The 13,526-nt window shown below is 39.7% G+C and overlaps 1 protein-coding gene across 6 annotated transcripts in view; it reads left to right on the top strand.

Moving 5' to 3' along the window:
- The first annotated feature begins 222 nt into the window (after nt 1–222).
- RXFP1 (relaxin family peptide receptor 1) overlaps nt 223–13,526 on the top strand; it is a 113,336-nt gene continuing 100,032 nt past the window's right edge. For all 6 annotated transcript variants that reach the window (XM_047856442.1, XM_047856441.1, XM_047856440.1 and 3 more), the window contains exon 1: nt 223–314. In XM_047856442.1, the coding sequence (XP_047712398.1) occupies nt 266–314 (49 nt within the window). In that variant the 5' untranslated portion in view covers nt 223–265. The remainder of the gene's footprint in view (nt 315–13,526) is intronic.

Raw genomic sequence — 13,526 nt, 5'->3', positions numbered from 1 at the left:
GTGTGGAGAGGGTGTAAAGAAGGATATTAAGACTTTTTGCAAAGGAGGGTGGGAGGAGAGATTCTGAGAAACAGAAAGGAAGAAAGAAAAGAAAAGGGAATGGAAAGAGAGGGAGAGGAAATGAGAGAGGAAGGAGGGTGAACTGCTTTGTAGCTGCTAAGATTGCAGACAGAAATAGCACACAACCACCGTGAGCTGTGTGCGACTCAGAAACCAAGACCAAATTGTATTCACTTTTATTAATCAGTTGCTCAGAAAGAAGGAAATGACATCTGGTCCTGTCTTCTTCTACATCTTAATTTTGGGTAAATATTGTAAGTATGCTCAGTATTTAATTTTATATACCTTAATAATATTGTATGAACTAATCACAATTACAAATGTTTATTACTTACATTTATGCTTTTGAGATAATTTTTTTTCTGATAAAATTGTAATCTCACTTCAGAATTATTCTTAAGTCATTTCTGGTATTTATATTAGAAACTGGACTGTCCTGGCAGAGTCAATAGTTGAGCAAGATTAACGTGACATACAAACCTATGCTTCATAAAAACCAATTTGTTTAAGCAATAATTATTTTATAAGTAATTTTATAGTGTTTCAAGAGAAGCAGTCCTTAAAGAGATCGTGTTCAAGTAAGATGCCCATTGAAATATTCTGGGAAAGACTTTACGTGTATTCAGCTTTCTGTGTAGTTTTAACACTTTGTGGTCCCGGTCCTTTGTGATTTGATATCACAGGTGTGCCTTCTCACTGAGAAATGTATTCATAAAATCTTTTTTATTCAACAAGATCTCTTGCTATGCCTTGGAAAAAAAAAAAAAAAAGGAAAAGCACAAAGCAGTGAAAGGCACAGACACACCAGGAGCCCAGATGGGCATTTTTACTTTTGTTACTATGACAATTTTTGCTTTCTCCATGTGTGCTGTAGTTTATTTTTCAGAAAAAAAAAATTTTTTTAATCAAAGGAGAGGCATTCTGCATTACACCCTCTTTAAATTATATTATGTAAGTAGAAATAAAATGTTTATGTCTCTTAGGTACTAAATTATGAGACAGTCCAAGGAAATCAAGAAAGAAAACTTTCTGGGTGTCTTTAACACCTTCTGATTCTGGGAATGACAAACTTTAACACATTTAGAATTCACATGCATGTTTACACTCCTCCATGTCTTCAAAGTTTGCAGAAGGTGGTTTTCACTGAGATATTCTATTGAGAATATCTCCAAGTAAATTTCAATCCTAACTTTCCCAGTTCCGATGGCCTGTACTGCATCAAAGTGATTTTTTTTTTCCTTTCCTCTCTTGGTCTCCGGTATACCTTACTTTTAATGGTCAGAGGGTGGGAGACGGCATTGAAACCGAGGAAACAGTTCAGAATCCTGGAAAAGCATCCTATTTCTTAGCTCTCTCTATCTCTAATCTTGGTAGCTGGTACTCCATTTTTCATTCCAGTTTTGTTGAGAAATACCTGACATACATCTCTGTGTAAGTTTAAGTCCTACAGAACGATGGTTTGATTTATATATATTGTGAAATGATGACACCATAGGTTCAGCTAACATCCATATTATATAAATACAGTATAAAAGAAAAGAAAGGAGAAAAGAAATATGGGTAAAAATTGTTTCCTTGTGATGAGAACTCTTAGGATTTACTCTTTTAACAATTGTCCTGTACATCATACAGCACCTTCCTCCACCTCCCACCATTATTTCTGGCAACCACAAATTTTATCTCTTTTTCCATGAGTTTTGAGACTTTCCTTTTGTTGTAGAGATTCCAGATATAAGTGAGATCATACAGTATTTGTCTTTCTCTGTCTACCTTATTTCACTTAGCATAATGCGTTCAAGGTCCATCCATGTTTTGCAAATGGTAGAATTTTCTTGTTGTTTTTAATCACTGAATACTACTCCATTGCATATATAGGCCACAACTTCTTTATTCTCTCATTTACTGACGGACATTTAGCTTGTTTTCATGTCTTGACTATTGTAAGTAATGCTGCTATGAATACAGGGGTATGTATCTTTTTCTGAGTTAGTGTTTTTATTACCTTTGGATATACTCCCAGAAGTGCAATTGCTGGGTCATATGGTAGTTGTATTTTTAACATTTTGAGGGTCCTTCTTTAGTGAGTATACCAATTTCCAGTTCCAATTCCATCAACAGTGTGCAAGGGTTCCCTTTCCTCCACATCCATGCCAGCTTTCTTACCCTTGTCCTTTTAATGATAGCCATTCTAAAAAGTGTGAGCTGATATCTTATTGTGGTTTTGATTTACCTTTTCCTCGTGCATGACTGGTGATGTTGAGCATCTTTTCATGCACCTGTTGGCCCTGTTGAAATATGTCTTCTTTGGAGAAACATCTATTCAGGTCCTTTGCCCATCTTTTAATTGGGTTATTTGGTTTTTTGCCACTGAATTGCATGGGTTCTTTTTATGTTTTTGGATATTAACCCCACATCACATATATGATTTGCAAATATTTTTCTGTATGTTTTCTTTTCACTTTTTTGATGGTTTTCTTTGGTGTGCAGAAGCTTGTTAGTTTGGGGCAGTCCCACTGGTTTATTTTGTATTGTGTTGCTTGTGTATCAGGTGCCATATCCAAAAAATCACTACCAAAATCCATGTCAAAGAGCTTTGTTCTATGTCTTCTCCCAGAAGTTTCATGGTTTCAGTTCCTACATTTAAGACCCATTACCCATTTTATTAATTAGAGGACCAAAAAACAAATTGCAAACCACCACCAAAAATGGAATGTTTCTCACTATAATCCAAGTATTTAAGCTACCCGAGTTTTTGACATTTGTAGCCAACAGCCTCATAAATCAATAACATATTTTACCATCTCCTATTCCATTTCAATGAAATGAATAGATTAAATAGGCCAAAAAGATACTTCCAATTAGAATTAGACATTCTAATATGAGGAATTCAAGGGTATGTAAAAGGTGTTGAGGGCAGGGGTGCCTGAGTGGCTCAGTCTGTTAAGTGTCCAGCTCTTGATTTGGCTCAGGTCATAATCTCATGTTTCATGACTTTGAGCCCCACTTTGGCCTCTGTATTGACAGTGTGGAGCCTACTTGGGATTCTCTGTCTCTCTTCTTCTCTCTCTCTGCCCCTCCTGTGCACCCTCTCTCTCAAAATAAATAATAAATAAACTTTAAAAAAAAAAAAAAAAGGTGATCAGAGCAAGTTGAAAAGCAACTTTGGCTAACGTGTTTCCAGCCAATTCAGGTTAGTAAAAAATTTCCGTGTTTACATATTCTCTTTTGTTAAAAAAAATTATTTCATGAGCAGAAAATAAAAGTAGATGGTGATGATGATGATGTCAAAACCCTCCAACTTTTTAAAAATGTTTATTTATTTTTGAGAGACAGAACGTGATCTGAAGCAGGCTCCAGGCTCTGAGCTTTCGGCACAGAGCTCAACATGGGGCTTGAACTTACAAGCCATGAGATCAAGACCTGAGCCGAAGTCAGACACTTAACTGACTGAGCCACCCAGGCACCCCCCTCCAACTTTTTAAATTTAAGTTTATTTTGTGATTTAAAAAATTAAGTTTAATTTGTGATTTAAAAACAAATTTTGACAATGTACTGTGAATACTTAAGGGCTCCAATTTCTCATCCCTCCATGCCTTCAGCAAGGGATGAGGATATAAACATCTGATGCAGTTTGGCAAGCAACATTCCTCGCTATAGGGTGTCAACGGAATGGGGAGGGTGAACAGGCATTTGGCAGGGACCTCTAAAATAGCACCCCACACCCATGATTGACCTTCTAGTTTATCTCATCATCCAGCTCCACTAAGAGAGGGTTTCCTATGCACTTAGCAAAAGAAGTCAACAACTACATAAGAACAAAATCTTAAATCTCTGTAACTTCCCTGTGGTGGTGGTTGTTTGTTTGTTTCTTTCTTTCTTTCTTTGTTTTTTTAATCTACTCTTCCAGTGGCCTGGAAAAGACAATGTGCTATCATGGAAGGCTGCTGGTCTAAGGTGCTTAGCAGCACTTTATGTATCCGCTCTAAGATTTGAAGCAATGACTGACCTTCCCTGAGCCTTAGTTTGTAAAATGGCAATAAAATCATTGACCCTTAGTTTATAAAATGGCAATAAAATATTTTACCCTAACCACATCCCAAGCCCTTATGTTTGCTTCTTTTTTACATAAATTACCTCCTTGAATTTTACAACAACTCTATTATGTAGATGTAATGAAATACGTGAGGAAGGCAAGACCCAAGGACATTCAGTACCTTGTCACAAGACTCAAGCTAATAAATACCAGGATTTGAATGTTTTTCAAGTCTATACTCTTTCCCCTAGACCATGAACATTCTGAGAGATAATGTGTATAAAGACCTAAGCAATTATTAGTCACCTTGTTAACCAAAAATACTTTTTGAATGCCAGTGACCTTAATAAGCAATAAGACTAAGGGGTGACTAAAGCATGATCCCTGCTCTGAAGGGGTAGAGTGGAAAAGACAGAAAGTTAATCTAGGATTCCCAAAATCTAGGTGCACACCTAGGTGTGCAAAAACCTAGGTGCACACAGACAGGGGCAACATTTAGATATAGAAAAGGTTTTCTTTGACCCTTGAGAATTTCTAATTCTTTAAAAATTCCTCTGTCTTGGGGCACCTGGGTGGCTCAGTTGGTTAAGCGTCTGACTTCGGCTCAGGTTGTGATCTCCCAGTCCGTGAGTTCGAGCCCCGCGTCGGGCTCTGTACTGACAACTCAGAGCCTGGAGCTGTTTCAGATTCTGTGTCTCCCTCTTTCTCTCTCCTCCCCCATGCATGCTCTGTCTCTCTCTTCTCAAAAATAAATAAACGTTAAAAAAATAATAATAATAATAAATAATAAAAATTCCTCTGTGTATAGTCTAGTTAGTTGTATTATGCCATTGTTGATTTATTAGTTCGATAATGTACTATGATTATACAAGATTTTACCATTGGGGAAACTGGGTGAAGGGTATATAGGACTTCTCTGTGCTATTTTTGCAACTTCTTTTGAGTCCATAATATTTTGAAATTAAAAGTTAAAAAACAATCCCCAGGAAGAATTGTATCTTAAGTCCTTATCAGCAAATGCTTTACTTATTACTTAACCAGTATCATTAAACAAAAACAATCATTTCACTCAATACTTTGGATAGACGGAGAACAAGTGAGGAAATAGGAAATAGAAGAGGCCCAAACATAAACTTGATCCACTGAAGTATTTTGCCAAGAGCTGGCACAGCTGGGAACGTCCTCATTTTCTTTTTTTTTTTTTTTAACTTTTTTAAATGTTTATTTATTTTTGGGAGGGAGAGAGAGACAAAGTGTGATGCAGAGAGAGAGAGGGAGACACAGAATCTGAAGCAGGCTCTAGGCTCCAAGCTGTCAGCACAGAGCCCGACATGGGGCTCGAACTCACAGACCGTGAGATCATGACCTGAGCCAAAGTCGGACACTCAACCGACTAAGCCACTTAGATGCACCACGTCCTCACTTTTCAATTCCGAATGATTACTTACAAGACCATCTGAGCTTTGCCTTAAGTCCTACGACAGGCGTACCTTCTAATATTTTTTTCTCAAACCATTCAGAAGAAGAAAGGAAAGGGTTTTCCCAGAACTGACCATTAGTATATAAAAAAAAGAGAATACTGGCATATTTACCCATATCCAAAAGATGAGAGAATAAACTTTCCAATGTGCACACTACAGAAGTATATATTATGCTGCCCTATGTTTTTGAAGGTTACTAATAATTTTTTATTGTTCTTGCTGTGAGTTTGGAATAATATTTTTAAGTTTCAAATAGGAAGAAAATTAACAGATCTGTGCAAATACATCATCATAATCTGCATCAAGGAAACACATGATTATATTTGTGAACTAAATATTTGTGAACAAAACTAAATAGTTTTGCAAGCATAATTTCGCACATTAGGACAAACTTGTTTGCAAAGTGAAGTGCAAAGTGAAATGCTTGGAATTGGGTATTCTAGTTAGGTGTGTTTTTTTGTTCTTTGTTTTGTCTGAAAAACTATAAGCATTCATACCATTTGATTTCAAGGACTATGATTGTGGTTATAGATGTGGTTGTTTTTATATTTACCACTTATTGAGAATTTCCCATGAACCACAAACTATGTACTAAGTGCTTTATAAACATTATCTGATTTTACCCCTATAAAAACACAAAGAGATATTCTCATTTAGCAAAAGAAGAAACAGAAAATGAGAAATATTAAGTAGTATGCCTGGCACCATTCCCTAGTAATTATTGCAAAAGAGATTTGATTCCAAGCCTGTCTCCCTGAAAAGCCTATGCTAGCAAAACATGATTCAGTTCTAATATTTTCTAATACCATAATATATGAGAATTAAAGGGAAATTTTAACAGATCCTCTAATCTAGCCCATTGGCCTACAGGCAAATCAGATATTTCTCCATTTCAGAGATTAAGCAAAAAAGAACTATTGACCATCCCAGAGTCATAAAACTAGTAAATCCAAACAACACCAGGTTGCACATCCCCAGGTGAGGCCCTCTCCATCCCAGGGAAGTTGAAGAAATCCATTCCCATTATTTATGGCTCTCCTCCTATGAGCTGGTGCCATCTGCTCTACGTATATCTCTCAGTGTCCCCCAACTGAGGAATTAGGATACACAAGTAAATAATTCGAATGAATAGAAAATTAGACTCCACTTGTATTGATCTTAGGATTTTTCTTAGAAAGCACTTTTGTTTGTACCTCATGACATGGAACTATACACATTAGAAGTACCAATAAATATTTACTCCATTCCTATGTCAGTTTACCTCCCCCTCCTCCTGGGTATATTCTCCCCTCAATATCCTCACAACCTCAGTAGCTCTACTTCTTGTACATACTCATCCAGTACTCTCTCATCCTTTTTGCACCTTCACCCATCACCCTGATCAGAACAACCAAAAGCTTTGTCCTTCTTTGAAGATAAGCAGGGGCTGGCACGTCATGTATATTTCAAATTTAGGTTTTGTTCTCTGTTACAGCAAAGCTAGAAGTCAAGTTAAAAAAAAAAAAACCATAGTAAAAAGTGAGGTCTCCTGTTACTTGTGTTAGAAACTGATACTTTCCTGCTAAATAGTTGTAGTTTATAGTAATTTGTTTGATTTTTTTTTTTTTTTGCTAAGTAGATTCATTTTATAATTATTTCAGTATTACCTCAATTTACTAGGGTCACCTTATTTCTTAAATCCCCCATAATAATGAATATATCTTTTTTTTAATAATCAATACTCTCAAAAAAAAAAAAAAAAGAAAAAAACCTCCAAGGATTATCCTTTGTGAGGAGGACTCTCAGGGCCGTTGCACTGGATGCTCTAGGCCTTGCCTCTGACAACTACACCAGTTCCTCTCTCCACCTCTCTCTCTCCATCATTCCTCCTCAACCTATCACCCCTCCCTGATATTGTCTCTGGAACTCAAGTTCTCCTCCATAGTGAAGAACAACATAGGAGCACCTGGGGGCTCAGTCGGTTAAGCATCGAACTCTTTGTTCCTCTCAGGTCATATTCCCAGGGTCGTGGGATCAAGCCCTGCATCAGGCTCTGCTCTGATAGCATAGAGCCTGCTTGGGATTCTCTCCTGTCTCTCTGCCCCTCTCCCACTCATGCAAGAGCTCTCTCTCGCTCTCTCTCTCTCTCTCTCTCTCTCCCCCCCAAATAAATATTTAACACACACACACAGCTCTCTGGCCTGAGCCCCTGTCTCCAAACTCAACTCCAGGTCCACCTTTGGTCAAGGTGCTCTGTTGAGCCAAAATGTCACCACATGATTAGCTACAAAAAGGAACGCAGACAATCTGATACAGTCTTTAATAGTAAGATTCACCCTTCTTTTTTTTTTTTAATTTTTTTTAACGTTTATTTATTATTGAGAGACAGAGAGACACAGAGCATGAGCATGGGAGGGGCCAAGAGACAGGGAGACACAGAATCCTAAGCAAGCTCCAGGCTCTGATCTGTCAGCACAGAGCCCAACACGAGGCTCAAACCCACAGACTGCGAGATCATGTCCTGAGGCGAAGTTGGACGCTTCACTGACTGAGCCACTCATGCGCCCCAAGATTCACCCTTCTTAAAAGGCAACTAACATTTAAAATTTTTTTTGTTTTTATTAGAGGATTGAATATGCACTTGAACTGAAAGGCCATCCAATTATATGAGCTAATTAATTGATTAAAACATCTAATTACACTGCTGTCCCCTAATCATTTCTTGTAATTCTTATCTAATATATTTAAAGAAAAATAGTAAGTTTTTTCTGTTTCCAGCATCTGAATCTTTAGTGAATTACTATCTAGTTAGACAGTTTCATCTTCTGTCTCTCAAGTACTTTTTTAATTTAAGTCTCATAAAATCAGACTTTTGAGTTCAGGGGAAAGTCAAAAACTTACAGAGTACAACACCCTCATTTTTTACATAGCAAGAAACTGAGGCCATATAGCTGTGTTCCCTTTTGTCACCAGTTGTATTATTCTTTACTTACTCTTAAAAATGGGCCTCCAATTTCCTTTTTTTTTTTTTAATTTTTTTTTTCAATGTTTATTTATTTTGGGGACAGAGGAAGACAGAGCATGAATGGGGGAGGGGCAGAGAGAGAGGGAGACACAGAATCGGAAACAGGCTCCAGGCTCCGAGCCATCAGCCCAGAGCCCCACGCGGGGCTCGAACTCCCGGACCGCGAGATCGTGACCTGGCTGAAGTCGGACGCTTAACCGACTGCGCCACCCAGGCGCCCCAGGGCCTCCAATTTCATATGCAGGGCAAGAAGGGCAGGAAATGTAGAAGGGTAGAATGTCACCTTAAAGTAGAGGGAACCTACAATGATGTTATTAAAACAAATTTATTATCACCCAAAATCCTAGCCTTAAAGATTAAGATTTTGCCAATACACTAAGCTTAGTATAATCATTATTCACATACCTGCCTAGTAGATAAACATTTTAAATCATTCTCACAGCCAGTGAGAGAATGAGCAGGGAGAGAAGGGTCTGATCACACTTCTCCAAGTCCATGCTTGCAGTCAGGCCCAGAGGAACTTTAACGAAAGGGGCTTTTATAAATCTCCAAGTGATTAAGATCCAGTGGATGTTTTCATTATCTCTATTCCCTCTCCAGTCCATACTCCCATGCTATCCCTCAGGCAACTACATTTTCCTTAAAGATACAGCCCTTTCCATCCCATGCTCCTCAGGTACTGAATCTGGCCCTTGGGGGCGTTCCATCTAAGGTGGAGGAGTCTTTTTTTTTTTTTTTTTTAATTTTTTTTTCAACGTTTTTAATTTATTTTTGGGACAGAGAGAGACAGAGCATGAATGGGGGAGGGGCAGAGAGAGAGGGAGACACAGAATCGGAAACAGGCTCCAGGCTCTGAGCCATCAGCCCAGAGCCCGACGCGGGGCTCGAACTCACAGAGCGCGAGATCGTGACCTGGCTGAAGTCTGACGCTTAACCGACTGCGCCACCCAGGCGCCCCTAAGGTGGAGGAGTCTTGATATGCTGTAGGAAACCTGAGGCTGAAGATTGCTATACCGGTGTCAGGTGAAGCCACAGTGGAAGAAACTTTGTCAACTTCTCAGGAGTAATTTGTAAACTACCAGGATCTGCCCAACACTTCTTTTTTTTTGTTTTGTTTTTAAGTTTATTTAATTATTTTGAGAGAGAGAGAGAGAGAGAGAGAGAGAGAGAAAACAGCAGGGGAGGGCCAGAGAGAGAGGGAGAGAGAGAGAATCTCCACACTGTTAGCACAAAGCTTGACACGAGGCTGGAACTCACAGCCGTGAGATCGTGACCTGAGCTGAAATCAAGAGTCAGCTACTTAATCTACTGAGCCACGAAAGCGACCCACTTCCTGACACTTCTAGTTTCAGACAGATGCTTTCTTTTCTCCAGGTAACCCTAAATAGCTTGGTTGCCAAATACCTACACACTTGACCTCTCCCATCACCTCTCCCCCAAAAAAGAATACCGTGTCTTCTGTCATTCTGCCTGTGCCGAGGCTGGTGCCCAGAGAAGGGAGATACATTTGAGACCGTGTTCATACAGAGTCACCCTAACTTGCTCCTTCCTCCCTCGCCCTGCCTCAGCACACACACACAATTCCCTGAGATGGTAGCCACACGTCTCCCAACTTCAAGGAGATGGCAGAGACACGTAGAGAAGCAATGCAACACATCCTCACTGCTGTGCGAAGCTACCCAAAGGCATTAACAATTCATGATTTGGTAGCAAATACATCCCACACTGGTAATAAGCTGTCTATTACCATGCCAGGCTGATTTCCTCTTTATCCTGTGAGGGGAGGCAGGCTTTGCATTGAGATGAAGTGGGTATGCCGACACTGAACACGTCTCCTTGGCCACTTTCCCACCTCCTTTAGGCTTTGATCCTGCTGCGTGCTCAGTTTCTCCTCTTTTTCATCTCCCCCACATTCAGGCTGCTTAGTGCCAAGTGGAATCAGCAGCATTTCCTTCCCTGACTTCCAAGAGGCCCAGATATCGATTTCTAATTCTGATCAACAGGCTCTTCTGCACCCTCGCTACCACCTGATTTCTCCCTTTTCATCCTAACCATTCTCTCCATTCCTCAGACTCACCATATCTCGTGACGAAACACACACAAAGGGAAACTCTCGTCTCTTGGTCGCACATCTTGCAACCAGAATTCTTAGTTCTACCCACCTCTTATCCTTAATATCCCCCCTCGTGAGTTAGGACCTTCATGAAGGATAGTTCCCTATTAAACAGGTTTTCGACAGATCACATATGCACAATCCATTCTGCAGCTACCTGCATTCATGGACATTCTGGCTCATTTTTGAAGCATTTAGTAAGATGGTGCCCCCATCTGATCCTCACGGTATAAGGGAATTACCACCCTACAGGTTCCTGTGTTGTAGCCATTCAAGCAGATAAATCTTACTTCATAGATTCGAAATTGAAATGTTATAGGATAAAACATGCTGATGGACATGAAATGTGCATGCCTGGATCTGAGAGAAATCACGTAAGTTACCACACAAAGCTGTTTTGATAAAGCTTTTGTCCAGGTTCCATGGTGCAGGTATAAATTAAGGGAAAGAACCGATTAAGCTCTCGGGTGCATCAGGCACTAGCTTCTGAGACAGAACACAACTGGCACCACTACCTCGGTCACTCGCAAAACCTCTGATCCTTGTCTTTCCTTTTCAGCCTCTGCCCTCATCTTCCTGCTCACCCCCAGCCTTTGGATATTTTAATAGGCTTTTCCCAGCGCAGGCTAGAAATGTTTGACTCATTTTCAATGGTCCAGAAGATTTGCTCTCCTGGTTGTGGCTGATTTATTGGACACCGCAAAACTGCTTCATGGTTTATAAATGTTTCTACTTTCTCACACGTTTCCAGCTTGGACAAGAAGACGTCATCGGTCATACTTTCTGTTCGATTCTCCTAACCTCCACTTAACCTCCTTCTTTGTGGTAAAATCTGGAGAGCTGGCTAGTTTAGCTAAGTTAAATTTAGATTTTTGTTTCTTCCCTTCTGCCTGCAGCCCTTACCCCCGATCTTGAGTGCCCACAGCACAACAGTGCGGGCTCCCTGGAAAGAGGGATTGTTTTTATTTGTTGAAACCCCATAACTTTTCTCAGCAACTGAGCATTCGCCCCCAGTGTTGACCTGAAATAATGGAGCAAATCATTTGTCCATCAAATCCACTTTAGTGGCAAAAAATCTATACAAATCTTTTTGTCGTGCTCCTGGCTCTTAGGCATCTTTTTCAAAGTTTCTATACTGGTAATATACAGTGGCTTCAATATTATTCTCATGGTCCATTGTAGTAATTACCTAGGAGGAGCTGCATGAAGAAATTAAACAGACTCATTCCCTTCTCTCTAGGAGTTTACAACCTATGACAGCTTTAATGCCTGTTGTATAAGATGGATACAAATAGACACAGGCTAGAATTATCAACTTAAGATGTGAACAGATAGGTCAAGGCCAAATGGTTTGTCCTGATTAAATCCCCTCCACATTTTGCTTATGGTACAGCTATAATGAATACCCGAACAGATAACTGAGGAGTGAATGTGGTAGTGATCAAGAAGAATGGAACCTGACAAGGCAGTGTGTTGTGGAGGAATGAAAGCAAGAATGATGCCATGTCATATGCAATAAATATAAGTAGTGTTTGCAGATGGACAGTAAGTTTTAAGACATTAAAGAATTCAGTGAAATCACCCAGCAGTCTGTGACATAGAGGCAGGATAAGGAACTAATGGAGGCATTTATGTGTTGGTGGTGGTGTTAGTAACAGCGTAAACTTTATTATATGTGATCCAATCCCAGAATGGGTTCACATTTAATGACACTCATACAGAACAAGGGCGTTCCCTTTATTCATGCCTCCGAAAAATTTAGACTCCTCCATTGTATGCAATCTACACGAATCCTACTGAAGTCCCATGGCCTCTCTTCTCTATTACTCTTCAATCTCCAAGAACTTTTTGACTCCTCTCCCCAGATTTCTTTCTTGGATGCAAGACTGCATGGCCTCCCTTCAGCCTCCTGCCCCCCATCACTCAACCCTCATTCCTAACACACTCCTGACACAGCACACTCCTCTGCCACACGGTCTCCTTGGGCACAAAATGTGTTTTCTAGTCTACTTTTTTCAGGAAAATTCACCTCTCGTGTTTTTTTCCCCTCAGAAAACACAGGGTAGGGGAGAAGTTCAGAGAAGAAGGTTAAAAGGCAATGCCAACATTCTGGTCATAAAATTTAAGGGTGCAGGGAAAGGTTGTAAACTATTACACACACACACACACACACACACACACACACACAGAATAATAGCTTTGTCCGATCATTAATATTAAGTATATATCAAAACCAGACATAGTATATAATACACAAGTTTTCAATTTTAGGCCACAAATCTCAGATGCATAAAAGTGAAATTTTGTTTCTGTGACTAAACTCAGAGCTCGTGACTCCTACATAAAATGATAAACATTTAAATTTGCTAATTCAAAGTAGCTTGGTTTAAAAATCAGGAACTTTAAGGGCACCTAGGTGGCTCCATCAATTAAGCAAGCGTCCAACTTTGGCTCAGGTCATGATTTCACGGTTCGTGAGTTCAAGCCCTGCCTTGGGCTCCGTGCTGACAGTGTAAAGCCTGCTTGGGATTCTCTCTCCCTACCTCCCTCTCTGGCCCTCCCCCACTCACCTTCTGTCTGTCTCTCTGTCTCTCTCTCTCAAAATTAAATAAACATTAAAATAAAATTTTTTTTAAAGATACAGTCTTAATCACCTAAGAATTCTTATCCACTCCACCCATTTTCCCCTTCTGCCCAATAGCATCTAGGCTCAGAGGCAGCTTCTGAAACATGAAAGTGGAGGACAGGCGGAGAGATGAACATCTACAGTAACTTCGTCAGTCCTGTGTGAGGTTTAGCTCCTCTGTTGGATTTTGGCATCAGCACTCACCAAAG

This window comes from Prionailurus viverrinus, chromosome B1 (assembly GCF_022837055.1).
Source record: "Prionailurus viverrinus isolate Anna chromosome B1, UM_Priviv_1.0, whole genome shotgun sequence".
NCBI classification, from domain to species: domain Eukaryota; kingdom Metazoa; phylum Chordata; class Mammalia; order Carnivora; family Felidae; genus Prionailurus; species Prionailurus viverrinus.
The sequence above is the reverse complement of the archived record's forward strand: the minus strand, read 5'-3'. Positions and strand labels throughout refer to the sequence as shown.